The 22,487-nt window shown below is 38.0% G+C and overlaps 1 protein-coding gene across 1 annotated transcript in view; it reads left to right on the forward strand.

The window, feature by feature from the left end:
* The window catches only part of LOC103041067 (potassium voltage-gated channel subfamily B member 1), a 74,443-nt gene that overhangs the window by 2,681 nt on the left and 49,275 nt on the right, over window positions 1–22,487 (forward strand). Inside the window, exon 2 of the mRNA XM_007253286.4 lies at window positions 1,147–1,840. Coding sequence (XP_007253348.3) covers window positions 1,286–1,840 — 555 coding nt within the window. The 5' untranslated portion in view covers window positions 1,147–1,285. The remainder of the gene's footprint in view (window positions 1–1,146; window positions 1,841–22,487) is intronic.

Here is a 22,487-nt window from a genome sequence, read left to right on the forward strand (position 1 = left end):
ATTAGAACCCGTCTGAGATGTTCTGAGCCTGTTGGCCAAAGCAGTGAGCAGATTCCCGTTTCGCTCAGGCCAGCGATTAATCTGTTTTGAACTACAAATGTAACCTGCTTATCTGTGTTAGTAGGGCTATTATCGCTTTAGGGGAGATGAGTAGGACAGAGGAACACCTTCAAATGTCAAGTGGGCACACACACAAACTCACACACACACACACACACACACAGTCATTGCTTGAAAGGACGCCTATGATTCACGCTTAGACTGATGCTTTTAAACTGACTTCAAACTGGCTTTCGGAACGGAAATTAGATCATGAAAAAGTGGAGCTACATTGAGTAGAATGAGTGGTGTTTGTAAATGGAAGCAGTTTTCAGCACTGGACAGCAACCATTTGAATGCCAGTCCAATAGGGTGTCCAGTGAAGCATCTTCCATTAAGCAGATTATATTTCTGATTACCCTGGAAAAAGATCCTTAAATTTCATGCACAGCAAATTAGGCTTTTTGGAGTAAACCCCCTGTGCGTACAATTCCAGTGTATATGTTTGACCTTTAAAATAGACTTCAGGATAGGAGTTAAAGGAACACTCTTCAGGGAGTTTATCTTTGGTTAGAACATTTATCTACCATAAATTAATACTCTCAATTTGAGATTTTATCATGAACTTCCTTGAATATAGCAAGAAAAAATATGTGAAGAAATGAATTTATCACAGAGTAACTTCATTGCAGTGAATAAAATGGTAACTTGCTCTTATGGCCTACAACACGGTAGACAGGCAGTCAACTGTTTTATAGAATATAACTTCATACGCTCTGGTCGGAAAGCCAACACACACAGATGGCTGATAAGAGTTTGGAAACAGGCCCATTATGCAAAACTTGATGCCAGAAGCCAATCAGAAAGACATACAATTCATGTGATGTATTAGGAAATGTTAGGCAAACATAAACACATTTTGTTATTGTGTCACAGGTGTTCAATTTAGGTAATATTAATTAACGCAAGGAGAGTTGAATCATGCTCCTTGTGAATAAATTCTGACATCAGAACTTCAGATTATCAAACTCCACACACATTCTGATGCAGCTTAAAACCATTTTCTATTATTTTCTTTTTTGTTCCATTTCCCACTCCCTTTTTCAGCTGCAAGCATGAAAGAGAGCAGGCCCAAATTTAGGCGGTGAGCTATCTATCCTCCAAGGGTCGTATCTCTGGGAGCCCTTCAGCAACACTCCTTTTTCTTTTTGCTCCGGTTTTAAAGAGAGAACCCTCCAGGAGAGAGATGATCAAGACAGGCTCTCGCTCCACCAACTCACTGCCTCCAGAGCCGGTGGAGATCATCAGGAGTAAGGCATGCTCCCGCAGGGTGAGGCTCAACGTCGGAGGGCTTCTCCACGAGGTGCTGTGGAGGACTCTAGACCGGCTTCCGCGCACCAGACTGGGCAAACTGCGAGACTGCAATACCCACGAGTCCATCATGGAGGTCTGCGATGACTACAACTTGGACGATAACGAGTACTTCTTTGACAGGCATCCGGGAGCCTTCACGTCCATCCTGAACTTCTACCGCACTGGGAAGCTGCACATGATGGAGGAGATGTGTGCACTCTCCTTCAGCCAGGAGCTGGACTTTTGGGGGATTGATGAAATTTACCTGGAGTCCTGCTGCCAGGCTCGGTACCATCAGAAGAAGGAGCAGATGAACGAGGAGCTGAAGCGTGAAGCTGAGACCATGAGGGAAAGAGAAGGCGAGGAGTTTGACAACACGTGCTGCACGGAGAAGAGGATGAAACTTTGGGATCTTTTGGAGAAGCCCAGTTCATCTTTCGCAGCCAAGGTAAGCGCTGCATTGGGGATTTGGTTGGCTTTTAATTTGCTCAGTGGCCTCATTTTTTTCCAGCACAAGAAGCACACCTCAGGTTTTACAATGTGCCAGTTTGAATGTACTGACCTGCTGCATGCTGCTTATTCTAGAGTCTTGAAAATAAAGGTACCAGAAGGGTTCTTTGGAGCAGTGCCATATAGAAAAACAGCATTTGACTGGATAGGGAAGTCTAAAGCAAACAACCACTGAATCATTATTGTGCTTTAAAGGAATACCACGTCATTTTTTTTCAACCTGATCTTTGTTTGCTCAATAGGTAACAAATGATTGATGATTTCCATGAGCAATAATTTAGATTTGTTTGTCTGCACTTTGCCCTCTGACTCAAAACACACTAATAATAATTTTATATTATTAAAGACCCTTGTGTGTTTTTTTGTCTGTGGTTAAAAACAGATATGAGAATAAATAAAGACAATAGAGATAAATAGAGAGTGAGATTATACTGTATGTCTTAAAGAACAATGAATTAAAAATGTATTTTAAATTGCACCAATGGTTCTTCAGCAGCATCACTCAAAAATCCTCCTTGGCAACTTTATTCTCTAGTCATTCCAGACACAATGGCAGATCTGCACCAAACACAAGTTCAGAAACATAAAAGTACATACACTGAAACAGAGGTAATATGGTTATATCCTGGCATCTTTCAGAATTCCTCTAATAGTGGTTTAATAGCCTGCAAACAGTAGGAGTAGGGCAAAGCAACAGTACTCTAATCTGAATTACATGGGAGTGGTCCAGAAGAGTCAATATACTTTGCTCTTCTATGTGTTCTAAGTAAGTGCTGTCATGTCATTTTCCACGTCAAGCTAATTGCAAAATGCTATGCTGATCAATTTAAAGTGATGCACCAGAGAATCCCTGTGAGGCCTCAGGAATCAATATAGTGGAGCTCCAGTGGTGTTGGTACAGCATTAGCTCCACCGAAGGAGATGGGTTTGATATTATCAGTCATTACATGCACTTAACCCACAAATGCTCTCAAACTCCTCATTTGTCTACTATAGTGACAAAGTATGAGGTCAGAATGGAGTAACCTTTTGACATTTCTGCACTTGTGTGATAGTATATAATAAAGTGATGCGGGTTCTGCATCTGGGTAAGTCATTTGTGGTTGCATGTGGCAGAAATGTGAGGAAAATGAGACTCTGGTTGTAGCAATAATTCCCCTATCTATTTTGGGAACCCTTTTGACATTTGGCCCCTTCATTTAAAGAAGTGCGTGGAATTTGCATGGACATACTTGCATCGACATACCTCTTATGAGAATGTTTGAGCAGTCTTGGTTAAATGTTAGACACAAAATAATATATTTTACCAAATAGTCATTTTCAATTAAAAACATCAATTTTCTTTTAAATTAAATTAGTCTGGGCTGTGCAGACATTTTGACAAAAAGGTTCAGTTTCTGACAGCAGTTCTTGACCAGTCACATTTTCAAGCTTTAGATCAAAGATAAAAAAATGAAAATAGTTGAAGCCTTAATGATGAAGCTAACCTTTCAGCTTGCAACTAGCATCTTCTACAAGGTTGAGTAATACTAAGTAACAGTAATTTAGGGAAAGTGTTGAAGTGTAGATGGGGTTGTGTTGCTGCCAGTGGCATTAGCCAGAAGATAATTATCTAAAACTTGAGGTGAATTAAGAGTGACAGTTTTATTCTTGCTATTAAAAGAAAAACATAGCCAAATTAATTATCTATTTTTGTAATACCGAAGATGTTTATTTAGATTTTTGGCTTGACAGCTGTAAAATACTCCCATATATCAGAATATATAGTCAGAATCCTATATATCACATATATGTGTGTGTATGTGCATGTGTGTTTGTGTGTGCTTATAAGCATATAGAGGAGCAGTCAAAAGCTTGAACACACCTTCTCATTTAATGTTTTTGTTTATTTCTTTACTTAATTTATTCTCTACATTGTAGATAAATATTAAAGACATGAAAACTATTAAGGGACATATATGGAATTATGTTGTTAACAAAAGTGTTTGTCCTCCACAATCCCCTGTTCTAAACCCAACTGAGATGGTGATTTGGGATGAGCAAGAGCTTCACAGCATGAAGGAAAAGCAGCAAATATTGTTCAGCACCTCCAAAAACTCATTCAAGATGCTGAGAAAACTATTCCAGGTGACTCTACCTCATGAAAACAAGAGTGTGCAGATCTGTCCTCAAAGTTAAATGTGACACTTTGAATAATTTAAAGTATAACAAAGTATAACACATATTTTTTTTTGTTTACAAAATAATTCTGCATGTATACCTGTAGAGCTGAAATGTATTCAATATTATATTTATAATGTAAAAAAGAATCATAAAAAGGAAGAAAACACATTAAATGAGAAAAGGTGTCCACACTTTTGACTGGTACTGTAGGTGCGTGAGACACACCTATAACGAATTAATGTGCATTATTGAAAATGGTGGTCAGGTCTAATTAGCAGTGCACATTCCTGTCAAATGATACCCAGGGAGCACCACACGTAGGCACATACATTACTTTGCAATTAGCTTAAAAGCGTGATGTAATGTAAAGCCATCCAGCAGATCTTCCTGATGGAGATTACGACGCTGTCATGTTACTGGTAGTATATTTTTTCTTCACAAGAGACAGCAGACTGACTGCTCTCTGGAGCTGTAGAATACAGAGAAGCTTTTACAAGAGGAATTTTCTGTATTCCTTCAGTTTTTTTGTCAACAAACATACATTCTGAATCAGTTTCTGCTACTACACTTTATTATGCTGGATTGTTGAGTTGTAGATTTCAGCACTGGATTTCTTTAATAATCACTGAAGTGTCTGTAATCATAGAGAGACAGAGGCTGCTTTGCTCTCACATTTGAGTCTCTGCAGTATGCTAAAGAGGGCACCTCGCTGTGAGTGGAGGCTGTTTTGTGCTTGGTCACATTCTCTTACTCAAGTGTTTACCTCAGACTGTGCCTCTCTGACTCCAGACACAGTGAGAAGGAGCCAAGAGATACAATATATGGACAAAAGTATTAGGAGTGCTGCTCATTTATCATTCTAATACCATCATTCCAGAGAACACAGTTCCACTGTTCCACGGCTCAAATGCTCAAGGGCTTTATTCCCCTCTAGACAAATGCCTGGCATTAAGTATAGTGGCAATAATTTTATGTTTATCTACCGTATTTTTCACATTATAAGGCACACTATCAATTAAACGTCTATTCTCTGTTCTGTTTTCACACATAATGCGCACTTGATTATAACTATCGACACTATGCGACACTAGTTAGGAAGAAGGGTGTCACCATGTTTTCCTTTTAATTTAGCAGGTCTTGCCACCCAAGCTAAGCTAAGTTAAGTAAACAAAACTGTAATTCGTAAAAAAAAACAAAATTCAGCGCTGGATGTTATTGTACAGAGATTCCTCTCTTTCTCTCTTTCCGTTTATTTACAATAAGCTTAGATTTTCAGATTTCTACTAAAGCAATGTGCAGAAGCATTAGCATTAGCAGCTAACCGCTAGCACAAGCTGCAGTTAGTGGCTAATGCTGCCAGACAGCGCTGCACTGAGAAACTCTGAGTGTTCTGGTAAGCTAGGGCGATATTAGCTAGCGCTTCGTCCTACGTAGCTTGTTTTAACACGGTAAAGCACATGCTACAGACCAATAATACTCACCTCTGAACGGCGAAAGAGCTAGCGCTTAGCAGTCCCAGTGCTGTAGAGCTAAACTGAAACTCCTGTATAACGCTGAACTTCAGTGGAGTGGCTTTACTGCTCCTTACTACCTGATTGGTAGAATTTATAAATAAGGCGCACTGACGATTTAGAGGAAAATTAAAGGGTTTTAAGTGCGCTTTATAGTGCAAAAAATATGATCTATATATCCAGAGAGACCTGCTCTATTGCCAGTATTTCCCTATATAAATTACCTACTTTTTGCTCATATTTTGTAGGCTGACAGCAATAATGTGAATTGGTTATATAATTATTCTATGCTTGGGGTTTTCAGGTGTACAATTACAATAGTAGTTTTAATATTATGAAGTCAGAACCAGGTGCAGCTGCAGACAATTAAACTTGGTTAGAGAGGAGTCTGTCTTGTTTATTGCTGTTGATTGAGGTGAAGTGGATGACTATGGCCAGATCCACATAACTCTCTGAGGCCTCCAGGAAGAAATTTGTAGATGCATATAAGTGTGGCAAGGGATTTACAAAGATCTCAGAACAATTATCAGCTATTACACAGCAAAATCATTTACAAGTGGAACAACTGCCAACTTGGCCTGGTCAGACTGTCCTAGCAAATGTGTCCCCTGAGGAAACTGCAAGATGTAGGTGTTTAAATATGTAAACATTTTTCACACAATTGTATCTGTATCAATACAGTGTCTGCATATCTAAACAGCTATCTAGATTTAACCAGAAAAATCCCAGGTCATCTCTATCAACTTCAATAACCTATATCCATTATCCATATCCATACAATACCCTTACTCATATTCAAGTCAGCAGCATCACCAAAGCCTCCAGCATGGTCTGTTAGCAGCAGTCTGATAAGCCGAGCAAATCCTGTGAGACTAATGTGATCCTGCTGGATATTCTCACCTCCATTTGCCCTCGCGCTCCAGCGCAAGACACAGCCTCCACAGGATCTTCCCAGCTTTTCACTTCCTCAGCTCAGTGGGGCACTCACCAATCCTTTTAGAGCAGATTTCACCAGGGGGAAAACCATAATCCCATAAATAATTGCAGAAATAATCTACCATAAAATGATTGCGATGAGCTTCATCTTGTTTGCCGTCTAATGAAAAGGAGCTTATTAATGCTGTAGGTACTGTATATTTTACTCAGTTAGAAATCGGGAGGGGTCTTTTTGTCTTCTTCTTTTTTTGTATATCTGAACATTTGACAACCAATTGACAATTTATGTTATTATTGAGGAGACCAGCCACTGACTGCTATAGGAATTTGACTTCTTGTAACGCTAAACACCACGCCTATTTACGGATAAAATCCTGCCTTTCAACAAAAGAGCTAATCAGTTTGCTGATCAGTTGTGCCGAGAGTAGAGGAGGATTAGTGTGCTATTGGGGAAGCCCCCCTCCTTGATGTGGAGATGTGTGCAAGCGCAGTAGCTATAACATACTGAAAAATGATGTGTTTTGTGCATTATTGAGCCAAACACTAAAAACTGAGGTTTTTATCAGATTCTATGAGTGATGTAAAGTATCTCTGAAACGTAGTTTGACTTTCAGTTTCCAGTATTTTGTTCTCCCCCCATTCAAACAGATATGAGCCTTGCAATAACTTCCTGGATGTGTTGCAAAGATAGTTGTGGAGTGAACAGATTTGTCTATAATGACTTTGGTAATATAAAACCTAGTAATGTACATTATTGAAGAATACTAGTTTATATCTTGAGCAACGTGTCAGGCAAATGTAGCATTTGGAGTTTTGCCCATTGACTGTTGGTATAGACATTTAAGAATCTGAACTCAGGTCTTCCACATATAGGCAAGTTCTGGTAACCACTACGGCAATGCCAACCACAGATAGTTATAGATAGATAGATAGATAGATAGATGATAGATACTTTATTGATCCTGAAGGAAATTTAGCAGCCAGTAGCAGTTACACAGCACAGTAGAAGCAAACAGTACACAGTAGAAACAAACTGTCATTGTGTCATAATGACCTCATTACCTCAAGCTTTTGATATGAAAAATAAATTAATAGTAATGTAATGCAGTACAAAACACCAGTTTTACACCAGGCTTAACTTTTTCACAAACGAATAGTTGGATTTGTGCTATATTCTATTATATTCTACAAAATGACCTGGATAGTAAAGCCATTTTAATTTTAATAGCATGCTCAATTGAAGTCTTTACAAAGTAATACACATTTTATTTCTAACAGCATCCAGTGTAGATTTTTTTAAAACACAAAATCATCAGCATAATTAATTGTTAAATCTGTTATTTAGAATGGCAGTTCCAATTGCATGGAGTTTTCTTGATTATATGTCTATTTGTAACTCTAAAACTTTCAATAATAACATACAAAAAGTCATTTTCTTATTGGTTTTATTCATGTGACTCAAGTTTACTAAGTTATTATCTGATACGTTTCTGCATTCTGATAAACTTCAGGATGTTGACAATACCCAGAGAGAGATAGAGAGAGAAACAGACAGAGAGAGATAATAGATTGGTGCCTGAGTGATGTCATCGATTGCTTTGCTTGAGTTGACAAACAAGCCCCCTGTCCCATGCGCTGCAGTCAGAGCGCTGAACGCAGGGCTATAAAAGAGTCAGCAGTAGGCTTAATAGTGCCCGTATGCCAGCCAGCTTGTTTCTCTGTGTTTAATTGTGGGTCAGCAGGGCTGAAACGGCTCTGTGCCCTCATATACAGATTCCTCTGCATGTATTTTTTAGCACATATGAATTTTTAATGGCACATTAATTATGCTTGACTTTGTGCCGAGGCCAGGGAAGGTGCAATATGGACTATCCATAACTCTCGCTGTCACCCTCCTGCCCAATACTGTAGAGTTATCACCTCCCAAAATACATACAGGAGACAGACTTCTCCACGGGTGTGATTTTTCACCTTCAGAAGCACTGATATATGCCCTGTGTTTTAGGAGTACAATGTATAATTTCCTTTAGGATCAATAACATATCTAACTGTCTATCTATAAAATAAAATATGTATATTTGATTAAGACCCTTAAGTGTCTAGAAATGTTATTGTGATTTTGCTGCTTATACAAATTATATACTTATAAATTTAGTTTTATCTTGGACTCTGCATTGGCAGCCATCTGACCTTGTGTTTCTATCAAAAATAGACAAAAAAAAGTGCATATATATGTATAAGTCTGTGTTTTGTTCTGTTTTGCAACATATATATATATATATATATATATATATATATATATATATGTTGCAAAACAGAACAAAACACAGACTTTACTAAACGCCAAACATAATAAAAAATTGGTATCAAATGAACCTTTTAAGCTCTCTCTGTTTTTAATTAGTTCAATTTTTTTCTCTGTTATGAATCTGAAATTGTACCATGTTTTTGTCATTGAGTGATATAACTGTGGCTTGTAAAGTTGAACGCACTAAATGCAAATGAAATGCTTTATAGTATAAATTATGCTTGTGTTATGAGATCTGCAGTGAATGGACCCTCTGAAGCTGAAGCCCTGCATTTTAACTGCCAGGCTCCAGAGGCTGACAGTCAATTTTATGGGACATAAACCTACAGCAAGCATAAGCCACAGTTTGCATTCTATTATGTCCAAGTAATATTACACCAAGTTGCGTGTATGGGCAGAGAATAGGAGCTCAAATGACAAACATCCTCAGACAGAGCAAGCAATGCCACTGGCCTGGCCGGTTTATTCCACTTGAGGAAAGATGAAATGTTATTTTAATTTTAAAACCAAAACAAACAAAAAAACTGAGTGAACTAAATTATTTTGGAAACATGTTCTATGAATTCTGTATTTTTAATGCATTATATTCATACAAAACACCTTGCACATACAAGTGACCTTCATACAAGCTTGTATAATAACTTAAGTACTGAAGTATTATGTATACAATAGATATTAGTGGTCAATATGTTACATTTTCTTATGAACAGATATTACAAGGCATTATGACACAAAACTTTATAAATTCGCATACTTGAAAATGTATATGAAAATCATTATAATATATGTATTTTTATCATATTTTGTGTGGTTGGGTGGGTTGTGACTGATCACACATATTAATGATAAAGATTAAGTTTAAACACACTTTATGGCAATTGCTCAGCAATGCAATGGAATGGAATTTAACCTCTGAAGTTAACACATCCATGGCAGTGCACACTCGCACTTACACAAGTAAATACATCTAGAGCACTGGGTAGCCATCTTAGTAACCCCAACAACACACATGTGCACTGGATGTCCATCATATAGACATAAATGTGATGTGCGATAACACTGTTAGATATTCAGATGCCAATATGAAATTAAATTAAATTAAAAAATATTCTAAGTTTGTTTAAGCTCCTTAAAAGCTTGGCTGCACTCATTTATCCCAATCCAATAAGTCATTTGGTGCTCTAATTAATTTTGCTCACTCTACCTCACTCTGCCTCCAGCCTAGTTATGTTATGTGAGCACAGTCTGCAGCGTAAAATGCTCCCTCTCTTGCTGCACAAGTGTTATGCAGTTTGAGTTTGCTGTTATTTACGATGCTGTGAAAACTCATATTGTGATTGTGAAAAATATGACTCATTGTACTGCCCTACTATGCACACACATGCATGCACAAACAGGTATGACTCAGCATTAACACCACTATTACTCAGTAACATGTCCATTAAAGGTTTTAATTTCAACCGCAGGCGACTCATTCATACCTTCAGGCATATCCAGGAGGTGCCATCTTATCCCAGAGATATCCTACACTTTCCTACTCATAGACTGCTCTGGTGGAAGACAGGCACACTCACTCCACAATAGTTCAGTTAAGTCTCTCTGTCCTCTAAAAGTCAATCGCTGGAACCTAAAACCACTGCAATGCCGCCCTGAGAAAAGAAGCATTTTCAGACACAATGAAAGCTGATTCTTTCGTTTATGTGCCCAGTCATGATGCATTAATAGCAACTACAGGTCTTTTGATCTAATTCTGACATTTGATAGTTAAACTTTTATTGAAGTCAGTAATAAAATAATAACTTTAATCACTTAGAAATATTTTGTGATTATTATTGAACTGAAGAGAGCTTGGAAAAGTGTCTTGTTCGGCTACTGGCAGGTCAAGCTAAAAATAGATGCAAATTCATCTGAAAGAGAGAGGAGTTGATATTTCATCTTATCCTACTGCAGCTTATGTCAACTGTACGAGGCTATGGATCAAAAGCATTCAAAACTGTATTTTCTTGCATGACAATTTTTTAATCTCTGTTTATACTTTAACTGAACAGGCTATTTTTATTGTGGTGTCTGTAAAATATATGTAACTTTCAACTATTCTGGCAGCCCTGTTTTATGCTTATTTCAAAATGCATTTTCTGGTGAATGCATGGGGTTAAAGGGTGTTTAATAAGCAGATTAAATAACTTTGCTATGTTGATTAGTTTGAAGAATATTTTCAGTTCAGCAGTTGCTTTTCCAGGTGTTCTGCTTCCCGCCCAAGGATTAATATATAAGACACACCAGTCTCATACTGCTGCCTGATGCTCTTGCATGTAAAAGGGAGTCGGATTTGGGCACAACACTCCTTCTTTTTATCTTTCTTTTATTGAATGCTTGCTGATAGCTGAGCTGAGACATCTAGAAAAGTGATTTTACATTGCAAATGAACTGGACCATGGTTCAGTTGATTTGGACTGAGAGCACCTCTTTTGGTCAAATCAAATTTTGGTCTTCGGATCCAGACCAAAATGAAAAGTCAGAAAGTTTGAACTAAACTATGTAGGATTAAAAGCACCCTAAATAGTTATACAATAAATGTATGTGTGTAAATATGTTGATTTGTATGACACCACACAAAAGCAAAGGATTAAAAATGGGCGTTTTTGCCACTTTGAAACTATTAGCAGCGCTTACCTACTGTCCTTTTTATTTATTTCAGTTTTAGCCCTTAAACAATGTTTTTCAGTGTCACCCAACTGTAGCTGCTGAGAGAGTTCACAAAAATTACATTAAGCTGTAAATGGAGCTGCACTGTTCTGGGACAGGCCATCTAGAGGCATCAGAGTGAAGACAAAAAGCAGACAAAAATCAGTGAGCAGTCTCAAGGGGTAGTCACTGTAGTGACACACACACACACACACACACACAAACACTGAAGCGTAACTAAGTCTTTATGACAATAGTCATATGCTATACTGTACCACTCAAAATAAAGCTATGTTGCCAAAACATTTTATAAACATACAGATGAGTATATGGTGTTACATTTTTGAGAATTAATCTTAATCTTGCCTAAAGGTTTCTGTTTGCATGTGTATGTATTAATATGTGTGTGTGTATGTGTTTGTGTGTGTTCAGACAGCCTCATTTCCTGCCATAGGCCCTATAAATCTATAAGATAGCCTATCCAATGTCGCTCTCATTTATTTCACATATATCACTCTACTGGAGCTCATACTGAAATGCATAGTCAGCAAACAGTTATGCTTTCCTTTCATCTTCCACACTCGTCTTGGCTTTGTTGGCTATATTTATCTGGCCTTTATGTTAGGTGTGTGTTCTTTAAAAATGTTCTATACACATGCATGCATCTCATTTACAACAGCGGTTCTGTAAAGGTACCAAAGAGTGCATTAATGAATAGATTCAATGTTTTCTTTGATGTATAAATAGTAAATTTGTCACATAAGTTCAGACACAAAATGCTAAGACCTATTTTCAACCCTGTTACTTTGTCACAAAATAAAACACACTGAATTTTCTTTTACAGAATATTTTTTTTTTTATATAAAGCATATTATAGCATAGATTTAACACTCTAACAAAATCCTGAGTTACCCACAATACAGTGTAACAGTGAACCTTTTTGCTTTCTCTTCTAAAGCATGTAGTTCCAGTTTTTAGGTTAACGTGCTGCTCTCCAGTATCAACAACATAATTATTCCATTATGTTTTACTGCTTCGTCAGCTTTGAGTAGAGATTTCTCTAGTGGGCTGGGTGTAGGTACATTTTGGGGAAGTATATATGCTCATATTTGAGTCTCATGTGACATACCTAAAGTTACTCAACTATAGGTGCTTTCGTACCTACTGTACCTTGTATGAGGTATGAATATATTTTTGGAATGTTTCAGAACCAATCCCAGGAAGAAGAGCTTTATTCATTCAGTCCACAACGATAGAAAAAATGCCAAAATCAGGCCCCCATTCATAAGCATGCACGCTTGATCTGCTGTGTGATGCATGTGAACACGAAGGGGAGTCGGATTTTGGCAGGAAGGCAGAATTAAGCACAGCACCTGGAAAGGCACCCTATAAAAAAAGTCTGTTAACTAAACTGCAGTAACCAGACTAAATGCCCTATGTTGCGTAACTCATTATATTTAGGCCCGATTCCATTTCACCCCTTGGCCCTACTACTTACCCCTACCCCTTCTTTTCGAGTGTAACCCTTCCCCTTGGAACAGAGTTACAAGAGGAGGTGGTGAAATCATCCCCCTAAGAATTGGGACAACTCTTTAAGCACCCGATACGTCCTCAGGAGTGCTAAGTTCAGTAACCTAGCAGCTGGTTAACTAGTTAACTTTAGTGCGTTGTATGTCTTCAGAAAGGGGGGAGATGATGCAAAAATAATTTATTATTGTCCATTCCTTAATTCTTCTGTGATGGGGAGTTGAAATTAGCTTTTATTGTATTTTGTTGTTTTTACTTCATATTTTACTGTTCCACGTTTAATACTGCAGCTTCTGCCGTCTGTTGCACCATTTAAGGTGGGGCAGGAAAGTTAGCCAGCTAGCTACTAAGGCAAACTATTGGCAATCTTTTTTATGCTTAGTTTGAAGTGTGAATCTAAAAAATATCTGTATGAAGCCCTATCCCTTCCCCTAACCTACCCCTTCAGCCTAACAAGAATCGGGACACCCCTACCCCTTGGCGTGCTCGCACAAAACAGAGGGCTAGGGGTAAGGGGTAGGGCCAATGAGTAAAATGGGATTGGGCCTTACTCCCCCAAAATGTACAATTTATCTATGCCAAGGAAAAGCTTGGGAATTCTATGGCCCATTTAAATGTTTACCCATTGAAAGATGCATTAGGCAACCAAAAGTGGTATATCCATGGCATCGTTTGAACATACTGTTTATTTCCTCCACACACTCACACTACAAACACGTCTTTTTTTTTTTATCTCAGCACTTCACATGAATGCATTAGTGTGATATGTAGCACAAACAGTTATTCTGGGCTGATCCAGTGTCCCTATTCTTGATAGGATTCATGTAGGCTGTCCACAGCCACTGTGAACAAGGCTCCTCTGGAAGATTCTTTAACGATCCAGCTGATTCCTTTGAACTTGTGGAGGAAGGCTATTCTTAATTGGCGCTCCCTAAATTTAGACCGCAGCTTTAGCTGAGAGGAGCAGGAAAAAGGCTATGCGTTGTTTTTCAACAACAAACAGAGATTAGCATTATTGATTCTTGACATGGATACTATTTGATCAATGAGAAGTGTCCCACAGCTACAGAGAGAGGATAAGCAGGTTAAAAACTCCCATTAGAGGGACTGCTTGTCAGTAGCACGGATTGCTGCATCAGCAGGAGTCTGGAACCAGGATTAGTCTGTTGGCGATGCAGCCAGTGTTTATTTCATGTGTCATATTAACTAAGCCAATATGCCAGTTTACTAAGCCTGCAAAGCGCCAATAACTGTAGGGACTCTAAAGTGGATTTGGGAATGCATGCTGGATTAGGCAGCACATTCTATTAAACATCGGGCTGTGGTGTTTAAAAAGTATAATTCTTAGCTGCATTAATGCATTGACCCCTTTGGGTGTTTTTTAGTTTATTCTAAACACAATCACGCATTATCTTGAAAAATTTAAATAATGCATCCCCTTAAAAAAAAATTAAATTTAACTGAAAGCTGAACCAAATCTTAGGATAAGTTAAGCATGTGAAGTGTTATTGCTGCAGTGTGGGGGCAGAATGTCCTCCAACCTGTGTTAAGAAGCCCTCCTGCTTAATCTTGCATTAATATGTCATTTTACAGAATTTTCAAAGCTGAAATCAAGGCCTCTATAATTTAGGTCTTATGATACCCTTCAATTTTAATATATGACCAATCGCAGTACATTAAAATCATGAAATGCTATTTTGTGCTATTCAATGCTAGTACTATTATTATTGTATTGTAATGAATCATTAACCTTTTAGCTTTGACTATGTAATTACTGTATACAAGGCAAATTAACTGACTTATTCTTAAGATATAAACATGTGTAATAAATTAGACCCTCCAGTTTGACAGTTAATGCTTTAAACACCACACAAGCATTTAAGGTAAGTGTGAGGAATTAAGACAGCTACGTAAATATGTTGCCCAGGATAGGAAAAAAAAACACTGTACCTTTAATTTTCTTAACAGCACTGTCACGATCCATTTTTTACCAAACTAAAAGCTCAGTTGTGTCTTTGATGAAAACGTCTGTCCATACTAGTTTGAAACTCAGTTCTGCATATCAGATCAAAGGGCTTCAGAGAAGACACAGTATTATCTGAAAATAAAACCTTCGTCTGCTAAAATGAATTACTGTGGCCAGGATGAGTGATTCAGATTTACTTTTGTTTGTAGGTACACTTGGAGCCCTGGTTGAGGGAAGCAGTTGGATGTGATTAGCTCGTTCATTTGGCTTCCTGTTAAACAGACCTGGTATCAGAGTCTGCCAACCAGTTCAGGGTTGCCAAGGAGAAAGGTGACCTTCGTTAGTATGTTCCAAAAAGAGGAGGGGCACAGCAATTTAACTAAAAGATCCAACACTCCCTCTCTTGTGGGATTTTCTTCAAACACACTTATACACCTTCTTAGACATATACATTTCCAATGAAGGGACAATAGACAGAACTGGAAGTGTATCAGATACACAAAACTGGACATTTAAAGTCTAGCTGCGGTGGAAGTAATCAGTAATCTTAAAATAAAATATCCTTAAAATAAGGCTAAATAATGTACATTTTTGTTGTGTAATGTAAAAAAGTCCAAATAAAAAAACAATTATAGTCTTTTTTGGATGAAAAAGTGCAGACTGTCAATACAGAACACAAATGAAACTAATTGCAAAACCTTGTTGGACATAATACATACATGTTATAAAAAATAGTATTAGAAAAAGTAATATTCTTAAATTCAATTAAGAATAGTGTGTAAAGCTATGGACTTAAACTAGGACTGGGTGTTAAAAAATATGACAGTATTTTGACACAAACAAAATGCCTCATGAGCGTCAGATTAAAAAATCACGTAGATTCAAAAATCAGATAAAAAAATTCAAGTATCACATATATTAAAACAGTGATTTTTTTTTTTTAATGCTTCTCCTCATCAAGTTAAATGGCACTGAATACACATTCTGTAATGAAATGTGCAGTTGGCCAGTGCTCTTTAAAGGGGACATGAAACATTTCAGTTTGTACAAGTTTTCTAAGGTATTAAATATAATGGAATTTATTTGGGGGGGATTTTTTTATATAAAATGTTTACACACTAAATTATAATATATTTATGTTTGTTATGTTTGAGCTAGGGCGCCGCCATGTTGCCCGTGCAGCACTGGTGACGTCACGAGGTTGGTTGGTTTAAGATCCCAGGCATATAACTAGAGGAAAAGAGCTTATTGTTTGTCGAGATTATGGATGAAGACGAAGCTGAACTAGGCTAACATGGAGCATTTGCTCAGAGATCTTTCCTGTATAAACCTGAGCAGAACTTTTCAGATGCTTTTCTGAGAGCGAGACGTTTTGGGAGTGTTTATTCTCTCTCTACGTGGAGCCGTGCAGAACCCTGCAGCGCGTCCACAGCAGGTACTACCATCCAGTTAACCAGCTATTTTATATACATTTAGCTATTTAACATGCAAAGTCCAGAGTCTATTAAGACTGAATGAAACGAACATGATTTAAGTGGATATTGAAACATCCAGGCGCTGTTTGGTTGATAAACCGTTCAGTTTAGAAGTTAGAAAGCTTACTGGGTTACTTAGCTTCATCTAGTTAGTGTTAGCTAGTTAGCTAGCGTTGGCTAGCTAGAATAAGATAGCTAGCTAAGTAGCTAACGCTAGCTATGTTATCTTTAAATTGTCATTTTATCTAGATTTTCGGTAACGGTACCTCTCGCTGCTCTGCTGGGTGGGCGTGTTGTTTGGCTGGTGCGGCTCACAGCTGCTGCTTTCATAGTAACGTTACCATCAGTCGGACGGTCTGTACATTCCAGCTGATCAGAGGAAAAATAAAAAACGGAGGAAAAAAGCCTCGGACTTCAGCTTATTTATCCGGCGCTAATGCTCCTGACTCAAACCCCTCTCCTTCACATAGTCCTGGTCTAGAAAGTGCTCGCCACTAACCCCTAGCAGCTAACCGGAGGATTCTCACGCTTCAGCGCTGCGAGCCCCGCTGAAGGTATGAAAGTGAAAGTAAATATTTCTCATTCCTCACCCTATTAAAATTCACTACTCCCAGTATTACTACACACAGGGACAATACAAAAGTGCCCCCCGCTCTGCATTGAGTTTTGGTTTGGATTTTATTATTTATTGAGGAGCTAAATTACAGTATTCTCATAGATCATAGTAGTGAGGCGTGCGAGAACCAACCTCGTGACGTCACTTTCAGCGCTGGGACAAGATGGCGCTGCCCTTACTTAAAAAAATGACATTTAGATTGCTTATTATTTTAATTCCGCTTCACTGACAACTGTTAAACTTATAAAATTTGTTAGAGTGAAAATACATCTTGTGAATTAAACGAAATACTTGAAGTGTTTCATGTCCCCTTTAAGCACTAATGATATATTTTATATGCTGAGAGAAATCATCTTATTTATCCCAATACCCAATTTATCACAATACAATGAAATATTGTCATATTTCCCAGCTCTTTCTAAAACTAAGTCTGCAAAACTCAAGCTAAAGCAACTCCATTTAATTTGACACTAAACACTGGTCTCAGATGACCCTCTAATGTAGATAATGTACAGCGGGGAAGGGCCATGTGACTGTCTGGCCTATAGAAGAGACTTTAGGAAGTGAGAGGTCAAGTATAAAGTTTCATTTGCAGTGCCTGTCTCAGGCTTTCATTCATTATTTACAATGTTGCTGTCAACTACAAATATAATAATCTGTAAGAAGGTGTGGAAGAGACTGTGGGAAAGAGTGGGGAGGGAAAACATGGATATAGTAGGGTAAAACAACAGGGTAAACAATAACTATGAATGAGAACAACTGTCTTTACTATCAGACTGAATCAAGACATCATCGATGCAATCGCCTGCCAGTCTTACCACAAGTTTTCTCCAGTCCACAGAAAAGTTAGCATTAACTTTAGCAGGACAGTGGAAATGCTTACTAGCCATCCGATGTGCCCTGAAGAGGCTGATACAAACATTGCGTACTCACTAGCTCTCCCAAGCAATATCAGCATTAACAGCACATCAGCCCGGGGCCCTGGACTAGCGGAAAGCTCCACCATTAAATCTGAATCACCGCAGTGATTGAGGCTGCTGATGTCTGATGATGCCGTTTCCCACATGTACACAAAACAGCACTTTAAGATTAGCTTCCATTTCATCTGCCTATGTCACTGCACCAACAGGAACATAAATGCATTATAAATCGGACAAGCAACATCAAGAAATAGCTTATTTAACAGAGTGTGTTAACATATCCAGCCCACATCATATAAGATTGAAGAGTAATTAGCTAACTGTCACTGACCCAATTATATTTTTCTTGTGAGGAATTCTTGACATTAATTGAACCTTTTCAACATATAACCACATATTAAAACCACATATTGCCCATTTCTCCCTTTTGGGAACAACAAGTTATTTTCTTTAAAACAGGGTAAGTTTAGGTTTAGGGTAAGTTTTGGGCATTCAGAGAGCTCTCTGGTCAGAATGTGCAATTGCACAGAGCATATAGCAAAGTGTATCACACCTGAATAGGCTTTCACCAATCTGTGAATTCTGCTGCTGTATCTTTTCTAGCCAGGAGCCTCCAACCACACGGCATTGCCAAGTGTCCTGAGGTGTCTGGCAAAGTGTGCTAACCACTCGACTCGCCACACAATCAGGTGGATGCCCAGTGCAATCAGTACACCATTCCACAAACCAAAGACAGTGACCCCTACTGTCCAGACTGACCTTCTGGGACTGCAGCCAAATGCAAGCCCTTACAGACGGCAAGTGTTCGAATTCAGTCCAAAGCCGTTGGGTGTTTGTTAGGGCCGTGTTGCATTACATTATACAGAGAGTTATTTGTTAGTATTAAAAATATCAGAAAATGGTTCTTAATTAACCATAGTATGGGTGTTTTCTGTATTTTTTTAACTGAATTGCTTCTTTCAATTAACAAAAAAGTAAGAAATTATTATTATCAACTGATTATTATTATAATGCTTCTATTATGACTGGTCATGACTGCATCTTTTTAATAACATATTATTTCAAATTATTCAACATGCAGCTGTCTGAGTCGTAACAAGAACTAGATGCATTAGCCCAGTGCTAGCCTCTTTTTGTTGGCTACTAGTGAAATTTAGGATTGATTTAAAGGTGAACTGTTGGTTCACTGTTGGTTCGCTCTGAGATCCTCCAATAAAGAATTTCACGGTAAGACTGTGATTTTGCTGTATGTGCTTCAAGATATGAAACACTTTGCCCTCAATATGCAATGTTTTGAGTCGACACTAAAATGCTAATAGATCTACTTTATCTCTAGCTTTTAACTTGTGATCATAGGTCATGTGCTTATCTGAATTTTAAGTATTATAGGAAAAGGACTATGTGAATAAAATGTGCGTACGTTTTACAGTTAGAGCCTGTCGTGTTCATAGTTACAACACAAGCCAGACACAACAGCTCAACAACACATCAGACGAGGCATTGTTCCAAACACTGTGTTGACTTTGCCAGCGCTGCTCCACGGCTTAAAGAACCTGCAGTCATGCAGCGGATCACTATCCATTTGCGTGGCATTGACCAATCAGTAATTACCTGAAACAGATAGTGAGACCTCCACCTTCCACCACTACTCTAAAGCCGCCAACAGCCTTGATAAATAAAAGATCAACAGGGTGAATGAGTGTAGCCAAGAGCCACAGATATGCTCTAAAGCCTAGTCATTCAGGCATTAGCCAGATCATTATGCACCAAGTGGAATCATTTAATCAGAGTTATGGTGTAGTTTGCGCTCTCCTTGAAGACTGGAGTGGGAGATCGGCACTCAGTGCTAATGAAGAGTGGGCCTGCGAGGAGTGCTGGGAGTTCAGCTGAGCTAGAAAGCACTGATCCCATCAGTGTTGAGTTACCCAATCATCATGAATTATGGGGGGTGCTGGTTTAACCCTCTCATGCATGAATTATAATAAACTCAGTCAGGATTTTTTTTCTAAGTGTTTTTATACATCCTTAGGGATGTAAAACAAGGTTTGAAAAAAATATATATTCTATCTTTATTCGATAAAGAAATATTTATCTGTCCACTCAAGTGTACTTCATGCATTTTTTGTTGTAAAAAAAACACAAATGTAATTCAGTTATACAGTTGTAATATGGTATTCTGTTGGAATAGTGGAACTGAGGAGGATATTGTGACACAAGAAAATGTCTCTGAACCGTAGAACCTTATAGAATCTTGATTGTGACTGGTATTATCATACTGTATTCTTGTCAAGTCTCTGAACTGTTAAGTGAGCATATTCTCTTATAGTATTTTATAGCATGTATCATATTTCCTGTCAAATCATGCTTGTTGCTAATTTCTGAGACTATTTTCTATGATGGTTGCCAAAGCATACAGGGCACAAAGCTACAAGACACTGCATGCAGATGTACTTGGTTCTTCGTGTGCTGGCATTTTATACTTTCTTGAGCTGGGGCCAGTGGTTTCCAGGGGCATACTGGATATTGGGGTGCCCTTAGTTTCAACAGCCTCATCTCCTTCATCTCCGTTCCTCAGCCTCAACTCCCTCAGTAACATTTCCAGACTCACCTTCACTATCACTGCTTGACCCTACTTCTCTGCTCGCAACTGTCTGTACTGGCAGACATTCCTCAATTAAAGAAGTTGATTTACAGCCAAAACATTAAACAATATGAATTATTTTAAAAACAACACTGGAAGTAATTGACATTGCATAAAAGTTGAAAAATAGCTAATGATGCATGATGTACAATTAAGTGGACAGATGATTAATCTACAATTCCCTCAAATATAAAATCAAAATTTCGAAAATCTTTACATAATATGTCACCTTAGATGTTACTTGATGTAATTATATATTTTTTTACCTGCAGTGATATAATTTTATAAAAGGTAGAAACAAAAATAGCCAAGGTGTTTGGTGGTTCTCCCTGTCTGCCGGCCATCTTGATTTCATTGACTTCTTTTTCCCATTACAATGACCAACCAATGGGATTTTTTTGTATAGGATGATGCAATAGCTTCCACTACAGTGGACTATATGCAGCAGTGCCCAAAATTGCAAGCATATTTAAAGAAAAAAAAATTTTAAACAGCTGTACACTGTAGTGACCTCTATGCATGAAAGGGTTAACAAAGAAGCGGATTGGGTTTGCAATCTGTCACTAAGCAGGCTGTTTGGCCACATGATGTGGGAGGTCGTTTACCGCCGTTAACTTGTTCATTTAATTTGCTTGGACGGAAAAGTTCTCGGTGAAGTGGAAATGGTGCAAGATCAGCTTCACTCTGTACAGTGTTACAACAGAGAAGAACAGAGCTCCGCCATCATGTGATTAACTGCTCGTCTACAGCAGCGTGAGATACAGCCTCAGCAATGATGGCATCACAGCACATTTTGTATGCGATTACACAACGCTGGCATTAGCTTCAGCTCAAAGACAGATGGGTCGGTGATAAAAAGCCCCTGTTGCTATCCAGATGGGGAAAACCACTCTGGCTTCAGTTGTAGACAAACACAGAGAGAAACCACTAAGCAAACACATGTGCTATGCTAATATAACAGCCCTGTCCACACAGTGAACCCAGGCCAGCTAAGATTACAGTGGTTACAATGGTCACCATCACAGCAGACATGAAATGAGATAGCACTAAAAAGGTAAATGAAAGTAATAGCATGGCTAACGCCTAAGAAAATACAGAAAAAAAAAAAAAACGTTTTAATTTAAATAGAAGTCAGTTTCAAACTAACTTTTTGAGCATTTTGGAGCTATTTGGTCATTCATCATAATATTTGGACACAATGTAAAACAGAACCATCTTTTAGAAATGTTAGTTGCAGTTGCAACTTCAAGTCACATGCTGTTCACATATCCAAACCCAGTCTAGTAAGTCTAGCCCTAAGCTTGATCATTCATCGTGGCAACTTACAGGCTTTATTGGTCCCTGCACAAGGACGTATTAGCAGTGATTACACTGATATAAATTTATTTATAAAGTAATTTAATCCATGGGCACCGGACCAACACAACAAGTCCTTTGAATGTTTAAATAAATAAAAGGACTATTGTCAGATAAAGCAATTTTTCTTGTAAATGTAGTTACATAAACATACAAGTGTTCGATTTCAAAAATACATAAAACACAAGTCTACCAGTACAATTCCTTAAGTGTTTTCCAGTTAAAATCAATTGATCAGAAATTGTCGAATTATCAGAAATATAAAGATTTTGGACAAAGCAACATAACCGCATTTTGACCATGACTGTCAATCCATCACTTAAATCAATCTAATTCATTTAGAGGGGGAAACATTTCCATTGTAAAGCTATTTTTGGACTGAGACTCATTGTGATTGGTGCGATACAACTTAAGCAAAAAAAATTAGTCCATAAATAGCTTTTCCAGTTTATTCAAAGAATCCCAGGGACCAAACAGTGTT

This window comes from Astyanax mexicanus, chromosome 5 (genome assembly GCF_023375975.1).
Source record: "Astyanax mexicanus isolate ESR-SI-001 chromosome 5, AstMex3_surface, whole genome shotgun sequence".
NCBI lineage: Eukaryota > Metazoa > Chordata > Actinopteri > Characiformes > Acestrorhamphidae > Astyanax > Astyanax mexicanus.